General features: G+C 47.3%; 2 protein-coding genes across 8 annotated transcripts in view; both read right to left on the reverse strand.

The window, feature by feature from the left end:
- Window positions 1-1,632: 1,632 nt before the first annotated feature.
- CPNE9 (copine family member 9) lies at window positions 1,633-19,553 on the reverse strand. Its single transcript, XM_008697919.2, has 21 exons — window positions 19,486-19,553; window positions 18,927-18,967; window positions 18,766-18,812; window positions 18,567-18,670; window positions 18,065-18,101; window positions 17,841-17,843; window positions 17,493-17,569; window positions 13,787-13,850; window positions 13,568-13,671; window positions 13,217-13,321; window positions 11,777-11,818; window positions 11,382-11,457; window positions 11,220-11,273; window positions 10,745-10,806; window positions 9,971-10,017; window positions 8,925-9,106; window positions 8,544-8,671; window positions 4,957-5,059; window positions 4,317-4,374; window positions 3,862-3,935; window positions 1,633-2,193 (listed from the first exon to the last, which is right to left on the reverse strand). The coding sequence occupies exons 1-21, from the start codon at window positions 19,551-19,553 to the stop codon at window positions 2,008-2,010; spliced, it is 1,662 nt and encodes a 553-aa protein (XP_008696141.2). The 3' UTR covers window positions 1,633-2,007.
- A 1,360-nt stretch (window positions 19,554-20,913) lies between these two features.
- The window catches only part of MTMR14 (myotubularin related protein 14), a 46,899-nt gene continuing 44,491 nt past the window's right edge, over window positions 20,914-23,321 (reverse strand). For 5 of the 7 annotated variants that reach the window (XM_040628509.1, XM_040628510.1, XM_040628511.1 and 2 more), the window contains one exon: window positions 20,914-21,514. In XM_040628509.1, the coding sequence (XP_040484443.1) occupies window positions 21,331-21,514 (184 nt within the window). In that variant the 3' untranslated portion in view covers window positions 20,914-21,330. The remainder of the gene's footprint in view (window positions 21,515-23,321) is intronic. The other 2 variants (XM_040628513.1, XM_040628512.1) reach the window with 1 other exon arrangement.

Genomic DNA, 23,321 nt, shown 5'->3' on the forward strand with positions numbered 1-23,321 from the left:
TTCTCCCTTCCCCCTCTGCCTCCTCCCTCCCTCCTGCTGGCGCCGCGGCTGCAGTAGGGACCTGGCCTTGGTCTCCGAGAAAGGCGGCGAGGCGGGGCTGGAGTCTCGGGGCGGGGCTGGGGGCAGGGCCGGGAGCAGGAGGGACACAGGCTGGAGCCTCAGGAAGGGCTTGGAGTTATGGGTAGGGGTGGGGCGGATCTGGCCGAGAATAAACCAGTCCATGGGGCGGAGTTTGCGGAGAATGGGCGGGGACATCTGTAAAGCGGGCCCCAGTAAGGAGAATAGGGGCTGAACAGGGTTAAAAGGGTGGGGCTAAACAGAAGAGCGGGCCTCAGGGAAGAAAGGGAGGGGCTTTAGATGGGCCTGGACGGCGTTGGGCTGGGGAGAAAGGACAGCTGGGAATAACGACGCGAGACTGAAGTGAAAGGGCGGGGCGTGGAAAAGGTAAAGGGGCGGGGCTGGAAGGAAAGGGCGGAACCACGTTAAGGATAACGGGAGTAGCTGAAGAAAGGGAAGGAGCTTGGGAAAGGCAAAGGAGCAGGACTGGAGGAAAGGTGTGGATCTGAAGGAAGGGGTCGAATTCGGGGAGGTGAAAAAGGCTGGTGAAAAGACTTGTGCACGGTAATGGGATTCAGATGCTGGGAACACTTTAGGGTTAGCGGGGAAATGCATCATGGCTATGAGTTGGAAGGCTGGAAGATTGTCAAAACAGACAACTGTTTTAATGTGACTGGGCCACTTAGTAGCCATGTGAACTTGGGCAAGTTGTCAAATTTTTCCTATCTTAAATTCTGTATTTATAAAAGAGAGCTCGAAAGCTTGTCAGTTCTTGGGGGTTTTGGTGAACTTGGGTGCTGGGAAGAGTCCACTTGTGAAGCAATGCTTGTTGCTGAGCCTCTTCAGTTTGCCATCCAAAGAAGAGCGTGAGGGACGCCTGGTTGATTAAGCGTCTGCCTTTGGCTGGGTCGTAATTCCGGGGTCCTGGGATTGAGTCCCGTATGGGGCTCCTTGCTGTGCGGGGAGCCTGCTTCTCCCTCTGCGTCTGCCTCTCTCCCCTGCTCGTTCTCTCTCTCTCTCTCTCAAATAAATAAAATCTTTAAAACAACAACAACAACAAAGAAGAGCGTGAAAGGGTCTTCCAGGGTTCTGGGGCAAAACTCGAAGTAAATGGAAGCTTCTATTGTATCTTAATGCAAACTTTGCATTCGACCCACACTAATGTATGTATTTTCATAAATAAAGCTTTCTGAAAAACATCCTAATAAAAGTAACACTCCAGGAAGTTGTTTGCTGGTTAAGATCTTGGGATCTGGAGTCAAACTGATGAGTTCTCTTCAAAAAGTGACTTAACCTCTCTGAGCCTCAGTTTCCTGATGTATAAAGTGGAGATAAAATATAGTGCTTACCTCACAGGATTGTTGTGAGGATTAAATAAGAATATGCTTGCAAATAACCTACATATGTAATGAATACTCAAGTATTTAGCTCTTTTTATTATCCTCATTAAAAGATTCAGAATAAATGGATCAGAACAGAGTCATTGTAAAGCTGACCCCCTTTGAAGTCAGGAACCCCTTTGAGTAGCTGACGAAAGCTGTGGGCCTCTCCTCAGAAAAAACATGCACACAAAGTTTCACTTATCATTTCTTAAAGTGTTTGAAGAATGAAGAAGTGATTGAATGGATGGGTGATAGGATGGGGATGAACCTTCACTGAAGCTATTTTTGCTCACTTCTCTTGGTGTGGCCCTAGGCCCCAGGGTCCCCCACTCTTCCCCAAGAACCATGAGACAGAGGTGGAGTAAAGATCAGCTTTATTATTGGCATGAAGGCAGGGAGGTGGTGACAGTGCCAGGCCCTTCTGTGGGTGAGGGGACAGAGGGCTCGACCAGCCAGCACTGATCCTCCAAAATGGACTCAGTAAGGTCCAGGGCTCCAGGTGCCTCTGGCTTTCAGGAGAAGCAGCGGGCAGGCAGGCAGACTGCTAGTTACTGAATAGGTAGGCTCCTCAGGGCTGTTCTGGAGCTGGGGTTGGGCTGGAGTTGGCAGGAGGTGGGGGACGAGGTTGGATATCCCTGGTGCGCATGTAGGATAGCAGCTGCTCTGGGATCTCAGCCAGCACGTCCTTGGCTAGTCGGGCCATACTCAGCACCTGGTTTCCTGACCGGTCAACATAGTCTCGGAATGGGACGAACTGGGACAGGCACAGATAATCAGGTGTGGGTAATGGCCAGGGAAGAGAGGAATGGGAAGGGGAGCAGTAAGGAGGTTTCCTCTTTGACCCCTAACATCTCTTTCCAAATATCACACTATCTCTTTCCCCCTATCTTGGACAGCTTTCCACATTTACTTTCTCCCTACCTCCTTTTTTTTTTTTTTTTTTTTTTTTTTTTTTTTTTTTTTTTTTTACCTTCTATTTACCTCCAACCCATTCCAGTTTGGCTTCACACAGTACTGACACTGCTCTTGCCAATGTAATAGCCCTTATGTTACCAAATCAGTCCAGTGGGCAATAACTGTCAGTCTTCATCTTGCTTCACTTCTCTTTAGCTTTTCATTACATTTGACCATAATCTTCCTAGACACATCCCACTCTTGACATACCACACTCTTCTGGATTTTCTTGTTCCTTTCTGGATGTTCCTCCTCCCACCCCCCCATTCCTCTGGGTCTACCTGTTCCTAAACCTGGTCACTTCTCTCTCTAAGTTCTCTTCCTGGGTGATTTCATATACTTCCCTGACTTTAAAAACTGTACTCTGATGACTCCCAAATTTATACATCCATCCCTGGTCTCTTTTTTAAGGTCCAGAGCCACATATTTAGTTGCCTATATCACATCTCCATTCACTTGTCTTAGATATCTCAAACCCAGTGTGTTCACAACTGAATTCTGGCCCTTTCTTCCAAATTTGTTCCTCCCCCAAGCTTCCCTTTCCCAATAAATGGGACTATCACTCACTCAGTTGCTCAAGCTAGAAAACGGAGAGTCATCCTTGAAGCCTTCCTCACTCCCCATCACATTTAATCAAAGCATCAACTCTTGTAAAATGTTCTTAAATAATCTTTTGAACCTGCTTCTCCTCTCCATCCTCATTCCTTCCATTCCTGTCCAGATCCCTGTCATCTCTCCTCTACGACTTCAAAGGCTTCCTCACTGACAGGTCTATCTACGTGCCTTTTCTCTCGACCTGCTGCTGTCTCCATGCAGCAGAGCTCCTCCTAATATGCAAGTCTGACCATCTCAGTCCCCTATGTAAAATCCTTCAAGAGATTTCTGATTCTTTAGAGCAAAACTCCAAATCTTCATCATAACCAGCAAGGCCTTGGCTCCCTCTTCTTCACATTTCCTGGGATGCTGCCACCCTGGCCTGTTGCCTTTTCCATGTTTGTGCTAATTCTTCTGAGCCTCAGGGCCTTTGCATGTGCTGCTTCTCTACCTGCAGTGTTTAGGTAGAGCAAGCCTCCTTTAGGTTTTAGCTCAGATGTCACTTCCTTATAGAAGCCTTCCCTGACTACCCTGCTAAGTCCAGTCCCTGTTATAGGCTCTCATAGTGGCATTTCCTGTTCTTCTGGAGCACTTATCACAATCTAATGAGATATCTAACTGTGTGATTATTATTGGTTGCCTCCACTAGAGGGCGGGGGCTTTGGGGATCTCCTATACTATGGATCCAGAATGGCTGCAGCAACCTGCCTGTTCCTCAAAAAGAATTTGTTCAATGAATGCAGGACGGCTGAAAGAGTAACAGGGAGAAAGGTAGATTATTAAGAAGACAGTATGGGAGAGTGGCTGCCAACTTAGCCTGTCTTTCCCACTGTGCCTTTTGGCTCCATGACTTCCTCTCCCTGGTTAGATCTACCTGAACGATGTCCCGTTCTGCATAGCGTCCCCTAGAGGACACGCGCACGTCATCACCATCCAGCTCTTCCATTGCTGCAGAGAAGACAACCTTCAGCTAATTGTCCTCTCCCACACCAACCCAGGCTACCCCCCTCCTTGTTAGCTCCACTTCAGAGTCATCATGAGAATATTTAGTGGTTGTATTCAAGTCCTAACAAATTTTAGGCACTGTTACAGAGTTGTTATTATGCCTTCCGATGCATTCCGTCCACCAAGGAACCCCAAGAAGGAAGTATTCATATCAACAGCCTTGGTTATAATAAGGAAATAGGTTCAGAGAAGGTCTGTGACTTGGCCAAGGCCCAACACAGGTATCCGTCTTATCTTTTATGTGAGGCAGGCCTGGGTGCCCAGATCCTCCCCTATTTTCCCCAGTTCTTGGTCTCATTCATGGACACCCCTGATCCTACTCACCTTCAAACATGGCTGGTCCCACACCGACAATAATGATAGACATAGGCAGTGAGGAGGCCTGTGAGGGAAAGAGGTTGAATGTTTGGGGTGAGCAGTCATAACAATGGAGGTGACTACTGGGGACAATTCTCTGTGCATGTTTCATGTTTCTGCATATAAAGCAGAGGCACTGATTCCCTTTGTTCCAGACTATCTTTTCAAGGATGTCTGCTTATCAAACAGCCTTGAAAGATATAGTGTCTTCCTTTGGAGCAAAGGGCAGGTTTGTTTACTATTCAGTTTAGTAAAGTATCTCACACTGGAACAAAGGGGAGGCATGCTTGCTGCCCATTATAAAAGATTCAGATACCATAAGCTCAGGGTTTATGACCTATAATGCATCCCACTGTGGGTGCAGGTGTCAAATGACATCATCTTGTGGGAATTGGGACTTAGAATCAAAGCAAATGCTGATAATTGAGCTACTGCTTTGCCTGAGAATAACAAAGTCCTTTGTCTCCAATCCAGGAGCCTTGTGTCTTCTGCCAGCATCCATGAAACTGGAGGGCTAATTTGTTAGCTTGCAAGTAGGGTAAAATCTCAAACCCTTCACAGTTATTAACAGTGCCCCTCCCTGCCAAGCCCTCCTCCTTATACTTACACTGACAATGGCCTCCTTGGTCTGCGTCATGTCAGAGATGACCCCATCAGTGATGATGAGCAGAACGTAGTACTGTGAACCATCAGAGATCTTTGCTGCAGCCCTGGTTGAGAGTCCAAGATCATAGTCCAGCTGAAAGCCCAGAGAGGTCAAGGGAACACCCTACCCCTAAAGCTTCCACCACCAGTGTATAAGCAGTGGGCAAGGATTGGGGTTTCTGAAGCTCATGGTCCTTCCCCAGATCTGGATGCCTGCCCCTGCCTGATATCCCTCCAGTAACATTTATGGAGAACTTATAGTAGGCACTGGAGGTACACAATGAGAATAAACTAATTAATCCCAGCCATCTCGAGGGAGGACATTAGTCTCAGAATCACAGAAATAGGTATAATTATTCTTGTGATGAGTACTGTGATAGAAAGGGACACTGCTAGGACAGTGTCTAGTAGGGGATCCTAACATAGTCCCGCAGGTCAATGAAGGCTTCTTTAAGGAAACAATGTTTGAGGATGAAGGAAGAGGCGAAGCAAAAGGAGGAACAAAGGGAATACCACAGACAAGGGCCTTGTGGTGGAACTGAAGGAGCCCAGAAAGTGAGAGAAGCTAAGTGAACCATGTGATTGAGATGGGGTAGGGGCCAGATCACACAGGCCTTTAACAGCCCCTAGAAAGATTTTGCTTTTTATACAGGGCAAGACCAAAGGCTAAAGGCCTTCTTTCTTCTCTTTCTCACCCATTTCTTCTTTGTTCCTTCTCCCCTCTGCTGGCCACCTCCCATTGCCTATGCTGTTGGGTCCTTAGGCAGTCTAACAGCTGCTCCCAACCTCCTTTTCCTTCTCTCACCATCAATCTTTGAATCCCAGATTTTTCTATCTGAAAAGTACTTCAGAAGTTATTGAGCCCAGTCCCCTTATTTTACATATATGAAAAATGAGACCTTCAGAGAACACAAAGGTCACAGCACATCCTGGTCTCTTGACTCCCAGTCTTAGGCCCTGAGTAGGTTGGAAAGGACAGAGTTGCACTATCCAATAAGGCAGACCCTGGCCACAGGTGAATATTGAAATTTAAATTAATTAAGGTAAATGAAGTAAATATTTGGTTTCTTATTCACCTGAGCTACATTTCAAGTGCTCAATAAAAGAACCCAATTAAGCCTAAAGCCTGAGCTCTTAATTCCTCCACTCTCCATTCTTGGCCTGTTCTTTAGATACTCTTCCATATACATTGTACATTCTGGTCATAATTCATTGTTTATTGTTTCCTGAGCTTGCCCCTTTATGGCTCTGTGTTTTTCACATGCTGTTCCTTCTGCCAGGCCTACTCTGCATCTCTTTCTCTGATAAAGTCCAACTTGCCCTCTAGATCCAGCTAAGTAATCTCCTATAACTAGGTTACACCCTCCCCTCTTCTCCCTCTGCCTGCTAGGATACCGCCCACCAAGATGGGCTGTCCTTCCACATGGGTTTTCACACCCATGAGGGTACCAGCATGTGTGCCCAGGGAGACAAGATACCTGGAGCATTCATTCTACTGTATGATCTGGTGGATAAAGCTAGATGACTCTAAGTGTACTTAAAACACCTTTTTTCCCCCTCCAAATTAAAGCAGACATGGACACCACATGAGGAGAATGTAAAATTTGCATGAATTTTTAAGATAAATATGGTGACTTCAAAGACATTTTCAGCCGGGTTGCTTTCAGCTGTGCCCCTAAGATTCCCCTGGGGGAAGCAGTCGCTTGCCTTTGCCAACAGGCAACTTGCTGGAAAAGTCGGGGAAGCTCTGGCCTACGGAAAGTAATGATTTATTTATATTTCTGTCTCCTGCACCAAGGCGGGAGCTCCCAAGGGCAGAGACTAGATGTGATTCATCTGTGAGTCTCCAGTGCCCCAGCAGAGAACTGAGCATACAGCAGATGACCTTTGAATAGTAATAATGATAATAATAGTAACAGTAATAGCTGACACTTAAAGCACTTACGATGTGGCAGGCACTAAGTGCTTGACATATATTAATTTAGTTAACCCTCACAACAGCCCTATGATATTGCTGTTATTATTATCATTTTACAATTGAGGAAACAGGCATAGAGAGGTTCAGGATCTTGCTCAAATTCACATAGCTAGGGAGTGGTAGAGTGGGTGTATCGACTTAACTAGTCTGGCTCCAAAGCCCACATTCATGCTACATTGCCTCTATATTGAATGTTCATTCAATGAATGAGTGAACTAAGATAAAATTAAGAAATCTGTTTAATAACAAGAAAAATATGCTCAGTCTCCAATATTAAGTGAAAAAATCAGTAGTGAACTATTGCATGCAACTTTTTAAAGTTTATTTATTTTTTTAGTAATCTCTACACCCAGAATGAGGCTCAAACTCACAACCCTGAGGCCAAGAGTTGCGTGCTCTTCTGACTGAGCCAGCCAGGCGCCCCTGCATGTAATTTGATTGCAATTATGGATTCATAAGGAAAAAAATGTCAATAACTGTATATACATCTACATTCCCATGGGCAGTATTCTGGGTGATTTCTTATTTCATTTCTCCATCCTTGACATTTTCTACAGCAATTCTTTTGTAATTGAAAGAAACTATTATCTTCATTATGAATTACATAAACAATTTTTATTAGGGAAAAGGGAAGTCTATAGGCGTATAAATCTACCTGAAATCCTTCCATTTATATTCTCTTTTTTTGTTTAATCTTTTTACTTTCAAGCTTTCTGAGGTACTTTGTTTTAGCTGGATCTCTTCTATTCAGCATATTTTAGGGTTTCTTATTATTTTATTGTCTTATTCAATCAGAGAGTCTTTTTCTTTTAATAGGTGAACTTATCCAATTTATGTTTAATGACATATGTTTGGTTTTAGTTGTCATTTTATTTGCATTTTAAAAAGTGATTTGATATGTGATCTTGTGTTTTTTTATTCTGAAAATTTTGAGGTTTTTTTTTAAGTTTCTATTTATTTATTCATTTCAGTAATCTCTACACCCAACATGGGGCTCAGACTCACAACCCCAAGTTCAAGAGTTGTACACTCTTTCCCTGGAGTTACTCTTCTATTTTTAGAAGTTACTTTCCTATTTTTTAATCTACTATTTATTGAGCACTTATCATGGGCCAGACACTGTGCTAATAATTCTTACTTTGTTATCTAATTTTAACCTCCCAATAACCCTATAAAATAGTGCTATTGTTATCCATTATTTTACCCATTTATAGGGATGAAATGGGGACTTACAGAGGCTAAGTTGCTTTAGGTCACATGGTTAGTGAGGAGTGGAGCCAGGTCTGATGCCAAAGCTTGTGCCTTAACCATTGTGCTATAGGACCATCTCTCTTTTCCCCAAACTTGAGGCCTGAATCGTTCCCAGAGAGTGGGATTGGGGTAGTTTGTTGACACCCTCTCTATCCCAGTATAACGCATTTATCTCTTTATATCAGAGCCTGGCCAACACTGAAAATTTTACCCTTTCCCCAAAGCCCAGGTTCACCCAAGAGTGGTCTTGACTATCCTTGGGAAGTCAGTCCTCTGTCTGGGTCCCCTCATTCCTCCCAGTCCCCACCCAGTTCCCTTACCTGGCCACCTGGTTGATGACAGGAGCAAAGTAGGTGGGGCCATAGAGCTGCACTGTGCGCAGGCTCTGAAAGTAGCTCTCCAACACACCTTCAATGCCTGCACAGTTGGGGTCCTCATCGTTGTTGTTCTGTCAGGGAAGATACCTTGCTGGGCTGAGCCATGCAGGATATACCCAGGAGTACTCTGATCCCACCTCACTCCTTTTTTCCATCTCTCTCTCTCATGCTCCCCTCCAAACTCCAGCCCTGCTCCCCTCCCTGCTCTGCTCCCCTCTCTTAGTTTCCTGGTCCTCTGAAGGTACTTGACCCTGAGAAGAAATTCACCAACTTGAGTGGACCAGATGCCAGGGCATGGAGTGTAGGCTCTGGCCTATACTATACCAGGGGGAACTGGTGGGAGATCCGTCCTTCTGGAGGCAGTTTGGCCCCAAAGCCATAGGCTGGGAAGAGCTTGTCACTGTCATAGTCCTGGATGATTTCGCCCACTGCCTTGAGGGCCATGGCATAGGCGCTGAGTTGGTAGGGGCTCATATAGTGCAGGGAGGTGGGCTGCAGAGGATTCCCTGTAGGGACACAGGACCCCCAGCCTCATGGTCACCTTGATCATTTATTCACCTGTCCATCCATGTATACTATCCATTCACCCACTCTTTACCCATGTACTCCCTCATTATTTTGCCCAATCATCCATATATTCATTTATCCCTCTATCCATCCACCAACCCCTATATCTATCCATCAGTTTATCCACTTACCCACATATCCATTCTCCCATCCACTTGACATAAATCCATCTTTCAATCTACCCATCCTTTTCTATCCATCTTCCTCTCCATTCTCTTATCCAGTATCTACCCAACTACCACCCACCTGTCTTCATATGTACTCATCCATCTATCCACTCATTCATTATCCTGTCTACTTACCTGTTATTTCTCCAATTTAAACATCTGTCCATTTGTCCACCTGCATACCTAATCATGTATCCACTTGTCCAACCTATTGTACTCACTCATTAAACCATCTACCTACTTGGTTTATTCATCTATTTACCTACCCAGTCATTACTCACTCATTTACTGCTTCATTTCTCCTTACACCCCTATTATCTCCCATCCATTCATTTACTTGTCCACTTCTTGAGGTATCTATCCTTTCAACTTTTAAAAATTCATTGACACACGTATTTTCTTTTACCCTCTGTTCCCCATTATACCCAATAATGTCCCCCCAAACTCTTGTCCCAGTACCAGCCTGGCTGGGCTTTGCCTCAAGCCTGGGCTTACTGGGTAGGTGAACTCTTAACTGACTGAGCCACCCAGGCACCCCTGGGTAGGTGAACTCTTATCCCCAGGTCAGAATCCAGGCCAATCCCTAATGAATTCCTTAGAATTCCTCCATACCCCATTCCCCCATCCATGCCTCACCATTAGAAGCTGTGAAGTCAATGGCTACTGTGAAGTTCAGCTGTGTCCTGTTGGGGAAGTAGATGGATTGAGAAGTGAGGGACCAATACTTATTATATCAGGATTTCTCGAACACTACTGTGCATACAAATCACCTGGAGATAGTGTTAAAATGCAGATTCTGATCTGGATGGTCTGTACGGAGCCTGAAATTCTACATTTCTAACAAACTCCCAGACGATGCAGATGCTGCTGGTCCATGGAGCACACTTTGGGTAGCAGAATTAAATGCCTACTGTGTGACAAGTGTATGTAATTTATGTCATTTAACTTAATCCTTACTATAGCCCTGAAGTAGTAATTAACATCTCCATTTTGCATAGGAGAAAAGTGAGCTTCGGAGAAGCAAAGTACTTTACCCAGGTCAGCCTACCACTATTGAGCCAAATGGAATGTCTCCTTTGGTCTGCTTGGGTTTTCCCTCTCTCTTGGCCTCTTTCTGTTGACTGGCCATGATTTTTATCTGAACCCCAGCCAGGTTACTGGGGCCATCTTTGAAGACCACTGGTCTCTCATCTTCCCATGGGAGGCCTGGAAGCTAGAGATGAAAGTCAGCCTCATGAAGAAAACTAAGATGGACAACATAATGCATTTTACAGAGCACTGTATAGTTTGCCAAGTGTTTAAAAGTTTATCTCCATGGACCCTAACCATTCATAAATAAGAAAACTGAGGCTTAGAACTGGGAGTAACTCAATGCTGGTCATTCAGCCCAGAACCTGGCCTGTAACTCACCCTCCCTTGATGTAATCAACAAAAGTAAATTCAGAGTCCACAGAAAAGGAGAGCAGCGTCACCTGTGGAACAAAGAGACAGCCCTGCTACTTTGGAAAGGGCAGTTGGGTGGCAGAAGGCAGAGAGGCACATGATTCCACCCCCTACCCCACACTCCCCAACCCTGTGTGATTTCTGAAGGGGCAAAAAAGAGGAAGCTGTCAGAAACAGACTTGGATTTCCAAAAGTGTATTAAATTGGGAAATACAACTTAAGTTTAAAAAAAAATTCTGCAAAATAGTAAAGATCAAACAACTTTCCTTCGGTGAGAAGACAAAAGAAAACAAAAGAAACTTAAATGGAGCCACCTTGGGCCCAACATTACTATATCCAAGTAATCTGTGCCCACAGCCTTCCCCCAACATTTATCATATTATGTCAGTGGGAATAGAAACAGAAGGATCTAGGGAGGACCAGAGCTTTAGGGAGCACTCACAGTTCCTGAGTTGACATATTTCTTCTTCTTACATTTCTTCCGAGGGTTAAGTACCTAAGTGAAGAAGATAACAGTGATGGTGGGAAACAGAGGAAGGGAGCTACAGACTGAGCACACTGGGCTGGAAGGCCTGGGCAACCTGGACAGGGCTGGAGTTCTCACCTCATACACTGTGAACTGGTTCTGGGCCTTGCTCAGCTCCCGGTAGCTGGTGGTGAACTCACCGATGAAGTCATGGCTGCAGTGAGGCCAGGGGTGGGTGAGCAGCAGCTGCTTTTGGCTTGGAGCCAGCCCTGAAACTAATCTTTTGTTCCCACTATCCCCTGCTTCTACTTGGGCTGCAGGGCCAGGGGGTTGGGGCCAGAAGAGAGGCCAAGTTAAGGGGGAGAGAAGGAAGATGCAACCAAGAGGGTCAGTTGTACTCAAGGTCCTGGCATCTGTTATCACCCTTCTTGACTCCTAAGGCCACTTTGGGTTACTAGTGAATGTACTACATGTTATAGGAAGGTGTTTGAATTAACTGCAAGAAAAGAAAGTACTATGTGGGGCAGTTCTACCTTCCATCCCGGTCCCAGTCGTACACATCAATCTTCACTGTTCTGAAATGCAGGAGATAAGCATAGGCTAGCACGTATGATAAATCCTAGAGACACCCTCACCGACTTAACCATACACAGATCATCCTCCCATACACCCACCTGTTTTTCCTTCAACCTTCCTCCCATCGGTCCATCCATCCTATTTATTCATTCACCAGTCCATGCACATACCCAACTATCTACTGCCACTGCCATTATTTCTTCTACTGCTATTTGTACCACTATTACTATTCTTTACTACTTGTTGAGTCTTACTATATTCTAGGCATTGTTACATGCTTTTGTAGATGGACTCATTTGATTTAACAACCATCCTATAAAGTAAGTACTATTATTCTTATTTTTGGATAAGGAAACTGAGATACAAAAAAACCAGTAACTTGACTAAGAACCATAACTAGTAAGTGGTTCAGCTGAGATTTAAACTCAGACATCCTGGTTCCAAAGACTTTGATCTTAAGTACTATGCCTAAGTCCTCCTATATGTCCATATATCTGTGTTGCAATCTATACAACTATCTATCCATGTAGCCACCCACTTGCCCATACATTTGCCAATCTAATTACCTTTTAAATCCCTTTCTTTATCCACCCATCTAACTATACGTCCAGGCATTCACTGACTTACTGATGTATGCAAGCATCCATCTCTGTCCATTCAGCTATTTAACCAAACACCCATCTATCACATTTGTCCATAGAATCATCCATTCATCTACATAACCATCCATGTATGTGCCCATCCATCCTTCCACCCACTCACCTGTCTTCATACTGTCCATTTATTAGTTCATATGGTCAGCCTATCCATCTACTTTACACTCCTTAATCAACTAATTAATCTGATCCTTCCATCCATCTACCATTCACTCACCAATCCACCTTTTGCTCTACCTATTTATCCTCCTGCTTTTTCAGTCATCCCTCTGCCTCTCCAGGCATCTAACAATCTCTTATATACCCATCCATCTATTCATTCATCCATTAATCCATCCATCATTTGTCCATCTCCTGATCTGCCCATCAGTCCACTTATCCACTCATCTGTTACCTATCCATCCATCTCCCCTTCTACCCACACACCAGTCCTCTTACACACCCACCCCTATACCCATCCATCCATTCACCAGCTTATCCATCCATCCGACCCTCCATCCATGTATCTGTTTATTCATGTGTTCATTTGCCCTTTCATCTACCCACCCACCCATCCATCCTCCTATCCGTCTATGTGGCCATCCATTTGCTTCCCCATCTACTTATCTCCGTGCCCAAAACTCTGTCTCACCAAGCAGGATCCTCCAAAACTATTGTGACACTTCTGCCAGCACTCTGGGGCCCAGGAATCCCATTCTCATGCCCTTGTTCCCTTACTCCCTAGCTTACACTGAAGCAGACCTGTCATAGTCTCCATTGCACAATGCCCGCACAGGGATGCTGAAGGGTTGCCAAACAGGATTCAGCGTGTTTTTCACAACCTCCGTCTTGTGGCAGATGGTGAACCTGGAGAGGAGCAAGAGGCCTGGAACCTGCCTTGGGGGCAGAACTGAGCCCAGAGATAGGGCCTCATACTCTTGGAGATTCCTGGGATTTCCCCACTTGTTAAGCACATATTGTGAGCTGCCTTGAGTGAATTCTGAGCTCAGGTCCTGGTAGAGTCTAAGATGCCCCACATCCAGCCCGAGAGCCCTAATGGGACCATGGTCACAGCAGGGCAGGGGTGGGTGCCACGGGAGAAGATTGACTCACGTGCCATCCTCATTGCTCCTATAGAATACAAGGAAGGGGTCTGACTTCCCAAAGAAATCCTTCTTGTCCAGCTTGTTTGCACACAGTTGCATGGTGGCAATGTCCTAGGAATGAAGTTTGGCTGTTGACACCCAAATTGTTCATAGCCTCAAACAGTCCACTAAAGGGAGTTTAGGAGAGAAGGGAGCCTTGTGGGTCTAGCATATGGCCTTTACTGACCCGACAATTGCTAAGCTCCTCTGCAGTCAGCAATATGGTCCCACACTTCTTGCCTGGTACACCCCTGGAAGCAGAAAAAGCCTCTTTGTGAGGGGAGGGAGAGTAGGCAGCGAGGAATGGGGTAGCCAATCTGGGATTAGGTGGGCCAGGGGATTCAATATGCCATTTCCTGACAGTCCCCTAAATGTATCCCTTTCTGCCCTGGGTGGTTCCTTGTGGGAAGGGCCTGACTTTGATAGGGAAGCGGTCTGTAGTCTGAAAGGAAGGGGCTAATCTGGCCTAGGTGGACATGTTATAATGGTAGCTTGGGAAAGACAAAGGATTTAAAGTCCTGAGTAAGTTATTTCCTTTTTTGCGGGTCCTAGTTTCGTCTATGAAATGGGAATCATGCCCACCTCTCGGGGTTGTGAAAAGATCTGAATGAATGCACAGAAGGACAAGCAATTGGGAAGCTTTATTGATATGAAGGTGGTTAAATTTCTCAAAGCAGACCTTGGTATCTACTTTATGTCAGGCACTGGGCTAGGTATGAATTGGCCAATTGGCACTCTCCAGTTCTGCTAGACCGTGCCCTCAGAGAGCTTCCAGAGGGAGGTGGGATGTCAAAGCCGATAGGCAAGTAGAGTGTGATGTAGCAGTCCTGAATGAGGGAGAGGAATTTCTATCCAGACCTAGGACAAAAGGCTGTTTTGTTAGATCAAAAATGTGGTTCTTTCCGAAGAGTAAAATAAAATGTGAAGAGTAAATAAAAAAGACAAGGGAAGCCTTATACTCTCCTGACCCAAGAAGGGACACTTCTTCTGTGTATTTGAAGGGTACATATTAGGACACCCATCTCCAACTTGCCTTGCCTTGGGTCTCCAAGTGGTCAGGGACCTTGCTGATATGGGCCTGTGAACCTTGACCCCAAAGGGCTCCCAATTGTGGCAGAGAGAAAGCTAGGTCAGGAGTGTTCTGTGTTCAAGTTCTGGTTCCAACTTACTATGTGATTTTTCCCATCTTTGACATGAATGTTGAACCATTTCTTTGGCTCCTTCAATTTTTGACTCTTCGTGCTTTAAAAAGAGTGTGAGGAATATAGGAACTTTTCACCTGCACACCCAGGACCAAGTCTCTGATCTTACTGCTTTCTCTCTGTTCTTTGACTCTTTAATGTTTTCCCTCACCTCCTTACCCAGTGTGAATTCCAGTCAATGATTATAATAATCACTCCCTTGCATCCTACCCTTTATCCATTGCCCTTCTGTCACTTCAGTATACTTATTTGGCAGAACCACAGCCCTAGTTAAATCCAATTCTCTGCCTAACCTGTACTGCACCTGTGCAGCTGAATAAGGCCGGAGGAAAACACACAATCTTGTTAACTGGTCTCACTTTTTTTTTTTTACATCTTATTTATTTATTTAAAGTCATCTCTGCACCCAACATGGGGCTTGAACTCATGACCCTGAGATCAAGAGTCACGTGCTTTACTGACTGAGCCAGCCAGGCACCCCTAACTGGTCTCATTTTAAATGCATGACCACAAACCTCAAGAGGGTCCTTAATCATACTTCACTCTCTAGTTCTGCTAGATGACAGTTCCACTCCTCCTCTCTCCTCAAACCCAGAAAGCCTCCTCCCCCATCCTCACTCAGCCAATGACCTTGTTTCCTACTTCACTGACAAAACTGAAGCAACCAGAAGAGAATGTCCACAGACCTACCACCACACCTACCTTGCCTCCAGTATCTTCACCCACGCAACTGTTGCTATAAATGACTATCCGTGTGCCTATTTATCCCTCCACTGTGTGCTACATTCCACACCCTCTTGCCTGTACATGGACATCATTCCACCAAGTCTCTCCTTTTTTTTTTTATTATGTCAATTTTTCAGTTTCTACTGGGTCATTCCCCTTAACATACAAATGTGGTATAATTTTTCTCATGTTAAAAAATGCAAACCTATTCTGACCTCACTTCCTTCCCTAACCACCCCTTCTTTTCTCTTCTCTTTGCAGCAAAACGCCTTGAAAGATTTCTTGACTTTCATTCCTCTCTTCCATTCTCTTCTAACCCTCTCCAACCAGGCTGTCACCCCCTCCTCTTCCTTCAGAACTTCAGCCCTGCAGCAGCATTTGACATGGCTGGTCACTCTCTCCTTAATACACAACCTTCACTTTGCCTCCAGGACAACACCTCTTCTCTTGGTCCTCCTCCTACTTCATTAATACTCCTTCTATGTCTCCTTTTCTAGTTCCAATTCATGGAGTCTCAGCGTTTGGTCTTTTCTTTCTCTGCTCACTCCCTTGGTGATTTCATCTAGTCTCCTGGCCTGAAAGAGCATCTATAACTCATGCATCTTATTGTCTATTTGACATATCGCTAGGATGTCTAATAAAAATTACCAAATTCAACAGGAGTCAGACTGAACTCCTGATTAAATCCCCCCTGCAATTTTTTTTTAACCATCTCATTTATGGCAACTCCATCCTTCCAGATGTTCAGGCCAAAGGGCTTGGTGTCATCCTTGACTCCTCCTCTCCTCTCACATCCGTATTCAACCTGTCAGGAATCTGTTGGCTACACTTTCAAGTTATATCCAGATCTGACCGTTTCTCTCCTGCACTGCTGCACCCTGGGTTACTGTGATAGCCTTCCAATGGGATTCCTGCTACTATCTTCATCTACCCAAGGTTTATTCTCAATCCAGCAGCCAGCATCATTCATGTCACTCCTCTCTTCAGAGCCTTCCAGTGACTCCCAACTCGGAGTAAAAGCTAAAGTCCTTACAGTGACTACAAGGCCCTAAACTGTTAACTCTCCAGTCTCATCTCCTCCTTTCTTCCTCCTTGCTCACTTGGCTATAGCTACACTGGGCTCCTTGCTGCTTTCTGAACATATTAGGCTTTTGCACTGGCAGCTTCCTCTGCCTGGAACATTCCACATCCTGATATCTGCATGGCTCACCTCCTTATGTCCTCCAGGTTATTGCTCTAAAGTTACCTCTCCATAAATCCTACTCAACCACTCTGCTGAGTATTGCAAGTCCCACTCACCCAGCATTTCCAGTCCTCCTAATTCTGCTCTACTTTGCCTTTTTTCCATAGCAATTAATGTCTTCCAACATATTATATAATTTACTTATTTATTATGTCTATTTTGTACAGTTTATCCCCCACCTTCTATAGGATAAGCTCCCTGAGGGCAGAACCTTTGTTATGTTCATCATTACAACCCATGCCCCTTGAACAGTGGCTGACATAGATTATATGCCCAGTAGTATTTATGGAACAGATGAGTCCCTGTTGCCTAGCACAGAGTATGGCATATAAAACATGCTAATAAATATTTAGTGGGCAAATGTAATAGAAATTCCAGGGGTCTTGATTTGGTGAGGGGAAGCTTCCCGGAGGATAAAAGCTTGGAATTGGACCTTAAGGGTAGAATCAGACTTAGAAAAAGAGTGAGGTGAGAGAGAGACAGACATACAGATAGAGACAGAGAGAGAGAGAGAGAGAGAGGACAAGACAAGACATGTCAGGCCTGAGACTGACTTGAACAGAGCACTGGAGATTGGTCTTTCCCAGGAGGGTGAAGGGAGCCATTGAAGGCTCCCAACCAGGGGGAGTCCCAGCCTTTACTGCTATTGGGTCAGCAGTGTCTTTGGGAGGAAAATTTGGAGGCACCCACCCTTCCCCAGCACCCCTTCTTGTTCAGCTCACGTGAGGTGTCGCTCTACACGACTTCCCTGGCCTCCGATCACCTCTCCCAGGGCCAGGAACGCTTGTCCCAGGAAATCCTGCACCAGGACATGGAGTCAAAAACGACAGGAGAGACTGAGGATGCAGAGTCCCAGCCTAGCCCTGGTGACACTGCTGCACTGACCAGTGTGTTCCAGGATGGCAGAATACTAGAAGCATTGCCCTGCCTGTGCTTTGAAGGATGGGGAAGGGGTCCTCAGACCAATTCTGCTTCTTGGCCCTGCTGTTATTGCTCTCCACAATGCCATCCCACGCCTCACCATCTATTCCACACCCCACCATCCCAAAGCCAGCCCCGTTCAGCCTCACCTTCTGCATGTCCCAGAGGTGGCCGAGAAGGAAGAGGAACAGTGAGTAAAAGGCATGGGTGGGAAACCAAGAGACAGGAGCAGGAGAGTAGGGCTGGGAGGATGGGTTTGGGGCCCAAGAAGGTAGAGTTGGGGTTGAGGGGTAGGAGGGTTCTAAGGAAGGTTGTTTAACACACTGAGCGCCTCCTGTGTGCCTGGCTAGCCCGCGAGGGGACGCTTGCTCACCGGTTTGGAGATGTTGGTTTTGGAGTCAACGTTGTATCTGGGAAGAGAGTGGAACCAGCATAAGGTGGGGCTGGTGAGAGACAGCCTGGAAAAGGGGTCGGGTTTTGAATCCTGGTTAAAATTGTGGATAGAGTGAGGGGCAGCCTTTGATCCAAATTCAGTCAGGATCTCCTTTAGGGCAGGAGTCAGGGTCACAGAGAATCAGGGGCCTGCTGGGGGTAGGGTCATACCAGGGCGGGGTCTTGATGGAGCCTGAGCTAAATGAGGGTGCAAAGCTTTGGGCCCAACCAGGTCTGGGGAGTGAACTGGATTGGATATGACCTAAGGGCAGAGCCAAGCTAGACTTGGGGACAGAGCTAAGACTAGAGTGGGACCAAACGGCCTGGTGGAGGAACGAGGCTGGGAGGCCGGGCTGGGGAGGAGCCTGCCAGAATTTTGCGTGGATCCAGGTCGGGCAGGGCGGGGGGAGGGGGTACAACCCAGGATTCTGGGCGGGGCTCACACATCAAAGCGCAGGTTTTGCTTTTCCTCAAAGAAGTAGTCGAGGACGAATTTGCGCACAAAGTCTGGGTTCAGCGTGTTATCAATCACCTCTGTCCGTCCGAACTGGATAGGGGGCGGAGAGTTAGCACGGGGTCGGACGGGGGGCAGGTAATGGGGGGGCATGCAGCTCTTGGCTAGAAGAGGGCTCTTGGACTCACCTCTCGCCACTCCTGGCTGGCCCGGCTCTGCGTGTAAAGCACCACCACTGCAGGCGAGAGTGGAGGCGGGGAAGGAAGGATGTCAGGTTGGCCTGAACCTTTCCCCACCCCTCAGTCGCGCCCAGACCCTAGTTCCCCCTCCCCTCCCTGGAGCCTCCTACTGGGGTCGGATTTGGAGAAGGTGTCGAGGTCCAGCAGGTTCCTAGAGAAAGCGACAGACAGTGGGTGGGTCATTCTGGAGCCCAGTGCCTCGACTCTGCCCTGAGTTGGGCACCCGGGGGAGGCATGGGGCTCAAATCGCATCTCCCTCTCCCATTACTACACCCAGTGGAGAGTTGGGGGGGGGGGCGGGTGTCCGCGTTGTCAGCACCCTGGACAGCACCGGAAATATCGGCTCAAGAATCATTATCCATGCATCCACACTGTCTTCAAGGGCCCAGGATAGAGGGTTAGCCCCAGAACTTTGTCCTCCTGGGGCCCAGATCCTACTGGATCCCCGTGACCCGTCCCTTGAACCCGCAGGCTGAGCTTTTATTTGCCGGTGGAGCTGTTCAAAGAAACCCCCTCCCCGAACCCGCCAGCGACTCCCCTAAGTCTGAATCTGAGATTTTCCGGCCCTGGATGCTTCTTTCCCCCGGGGTCTGGCCCTTGTCCGCTCCAAGCCCCACAGCCGATTGGGGCAGGGGCAGTGCCTACGCCCTCCCCAGCGTGGCGGCTCACCGGCAGGACACGGTAATTTCAATCTTGGTGGCCGGTACGCTGCGCTCAGAAGCTCCGCTGAGAGACATGGCTGGTCGAGTGCCCGGAGCTGCGGGAGGCTGTGAGACCGGGGCCGCCGGGGCTAGGGGCGGCAGCAGTGGCGGGTCTGGTCCATGTGCCGCCGCGACAGCGGTGGCGGCGGCTGCACTCCCTCCAGCCCTGCTTGCGCGACTCCAGCCGATCGCGCCTTGACTGTGGCCGCCGGCGGCAGCGACTCCAGATGGTAACCTAGCCCCGCCCGGCCCTGCGGGCGGCCCCCGCCCCATTGGAGCAGCCTCGAGCCAGCCAGGAAACTAACCCCGACCCCAAATCCAGCCCGTACCTTGGGAGAGTCCTCCCAGCTCTTTTCACTCTGGCGAAACCCAAAAACCCTCTGAGAACTGTCCGCGGTGCTGAAGGGTTTGGGGCGCCTGGTGGGCGTTGGGGACGCTTCCTCTTCCTGAGCTGCTCCCTAAACAGTCTGCTTCTTCCCTTTCCCACTTCCGCCCTGCCTAGGTCTCCAAATAGAAAGAGTTTTACATTTATTTTTATTAGCTGTGTGACCTTGGGCAAGTTACTCAACATCTCTGTGGCTCAGTCTCATCAGTGAAAGGCCAGAACAGCACCTACTTGTGGTGGTGTAAAATTTTGAGATAATCCACATAAAGGACTTAGCTCAGGGGATTGTACACAGTAAGTACTAAAGAAATGTTCATCGGTATTATTTCCTTCCTCTGGGCAGTCACATGGATGACCTCTTTTGTGTTGAGCCAGAACGCAGTAAATGGTGGCTGTGATAGCACTCTGAAAAGCTCTTTGCCCGTGTCTTTGAACTCTTGACTTCATGGTGGTAGAGATGCAGACATACTGTGAGGGTTCAATCTACTCTATCTAGGTCACACTGCAGATGAGGGTGGTAGTCAGCCAGGTCCATTCTCCCCACACCAATTACTGCCTCCAAAGCCCCAGAAGCCAGACCCTCCACCAGTCAGGGCTTCATAAGGTAGGGGCTGCAAGTCACCTGTATCAAGACTGTGTTGCCTGCAGAACTTGTTAAAAATGAAGGATCCCCCACCCCCACCTCCGCCCATTCCTAGCTAAATGAAGATCTCAGCAACCCCAAGTCTATATTTCAGGCAGCCCTGGGAATCCATGTGAATAAATAGGTTCCTAGGTGACTAGGGCCCATTGACGCCTGAGGACCACTGCTCCCACCTTAACACCCTGTGACTACATGCCCCCATCTTACTGAGACTGTCAATGGCTCAGGAGTTAAGAGGCACAACCCAGTCTTCAGTTGTCTTTCTGCTTTATCTGACCCCCACCCCAACACTTTCCAGCACAAGAAAGAACAGTAAGAACCTTCCAAATAACTCCACAAAGACAGCAACCAAATGAGGATGCCAGAGAGCAGTTGTTCAAAAACATTTTATTTTGTGATCTGTGTCAAACTGCCTCATTCTCAGTGCAGGTGATCCCTCCTCTCCAGGAAACAAGAATGGAAAGAGGGGAGTCTTTCGTGAAGTCTCAGCCTCCACAAGGCTCCAGGGAAACCCCACACAGTTCTGCGAGCTGATGGGAATCCCAACAAAGACTAGAGTGGGTGAAAGGCAGTGACAAGAGGGGTGGTGGTCACCAGTCAGGAAGCTGGGGGTTGGAGAACCCTGTCCTTAGACCTGCTCAACTTTGGGGCTGCCATGTGCATGATGGAGAAGGAGGAGTGAGAAGATTTCCCTCTTATCTTGAAGCACCCCTTGTCTGGGCATGGCTTTGATTCTGCTCAGGGCTCAGGTGAGAGGAACAGGAAATTGTTGTGGGCTGGCTACTTCATAAGGTGCTGCTGCTGGTGCCCCGGAGTCCAACGCCACGGACAAACTGCTCCAGCAGGCCTCCGATGGCACCAGAGGGACTGGGGGCTGCTGCTCGAAGCCCCACTGTGCTGCTGTATGCGGCCAAGAAAGCTGAGCGTACTTCCTGCAGCCGAGTCTCCCGCTCACTCAGGGCTGCAAGCCTATGGGGAGGGAGGGAAGGAGGGAGAATGAATGCATTACCCTGGGGCAGGATCCAACATCCTCATCCTCACAACATACTACCTATCATTCTGCCTTTGCTAGCACAGGCCAGCACATGTCCTGTGGCCATCCTAACCCTATAGTTCAGGGCCCAAACATTTGGCCTTGTTCCCCTCAAAATCCACTCCTCTCAGCTCTCAGGGTACTGTTCCTACCTAGAAACAGCACATTTTAATGGTGCATGGGGAGGAGGGGGAAGGTGAGCAGGAGGTTGTTTGTCCACTGTTAGCTTCCATTCCTCAGTGAGAATAATGTGAGGCACAAATCTGAGACTTAAGGAGAGACTGCAAGATGAGGTATCAAGCCTTGGCTGACCAAAGGCCTCAGCCTTCTTGAGGCCAGGACCTGGAGAATTCTGGGAGAAAGTTCTTGGCAGTGTCCTGGAGAGTCCAGGGTCCTCAACCAGAAACCCCTCAGGCTCCACCTACATCTTTAGTCACTGTGGTCCCTAGGAAACAGCTAGCAGGGTGCTGGCTTTTCTAGTAGGATTCCTGTTCTGATTCTATTTGCTTTTCCTTCCTTGGCCTCTACAGACACTGATCACAGAAGATGGGAAGCCCCTCTTCTCTCCTTGGCCTGGAAATACAAGTCAAGAAGGGGAACAAGTAAAAAAAAACACCCCCCCCGAAGGGGAGCAAGTGCATGAAAACTCAGGCTTATCAAAGAATGAATTCCATGAGGCTGTTTGACACTTTGAAAGGTCTTTAACAGAAGAGGAGAAGAGACCTGAGGTACCAGCCACACCCAACCTATGGACTAGAAGGTATGCAATCTAGGGGTGAGAGGGACATGGAATCAGAGGGAAGGTCAGGAACTCACATGGTGTTCACCCTAACTGTCCCCTGGAGGGCTTTCTCCAGAGGTCACAGACCTATATGACACGAGCCCTCATGTTCCCATCTACCTAAAAATCAAGACTAGCCCTGACCACTAACCTACACCAAAATTTCCCCCAAGAAACCAATCCCTGTGTAATCCCTCCTGGGAATTTGTCAGAAGTAGCAGCAATGTCTCCAGTTCCTAAGCCCAAATAGACCTGTACCCCAGGGCCTGGGGGAAACAGATGGAGATATGAGGGTAAATAACAGTCCTGGGGTAGGTATTAGAACAGACTGAAGGAAAGTAGACTGGTGGGAGTGGTATGTATGAGTGGGTGACTAAGTGTGGGAGAGAGAGAAGCAGCAGGTTCTAGAGTGAGGGCAAGTCAAGTAGCTCCTGCAGCAGCACTAGGAAAATGGAGCTGATCCTGGATTCCTGCAATACCATGAAGAACTCAAAAGTCTCTCTTGGCATTTGGGGGAGACATGTGACCCTAGATCTTCTTTACTCTCTAATTAGGTTTCACATAGGCTGGAAGGCATGTGTTCTTCTTCAGCTTTTCCTTAGAGCATATAATAAGAAATTCAGATTAGTAGTTTGTATTCACAGTGAATATCCAAAGGTCCATACGTGTGTGTTCTCACTGCCCCTTATTTCTGGGAGGCAGACGAGGGAGGGATCAACCTATTTAGAGGTAAGAAAACTGGAGCCCAGAGAGGATAGGGGATCTACTTGAGGACACACAGCAGGTAAGGGGTAGGCAGGCAGAGATACTCTAGTGCCATTCCCTCTCAAGAGATGAGCTAGCAGGCTCAAAGCTAGCCTGACACCCAAGACATAGCTGGTAAGGCAGAGCAGCCAGGGGTTTGACTAAATTTCTCTGATAACAAAGCCCAAGCACTAAATCCACATACTGTATGACCTCAG

The sequence above is a fragment of the Ursus maritimus genome, unplaced genomic scaffold, assembly GCF_017311325.1.
Source record: "Ursus maritimus isolate PB19 unplaced genomic scaffold, ASM1731132v1 scaffold_14, whole genome shotgun sequence".
Lineage (NCBI taxonomy): Eukaryota > Metazoa > Chordata > Mammalia > Carnivora > Ursidae > Ursus > Ursus maritimus.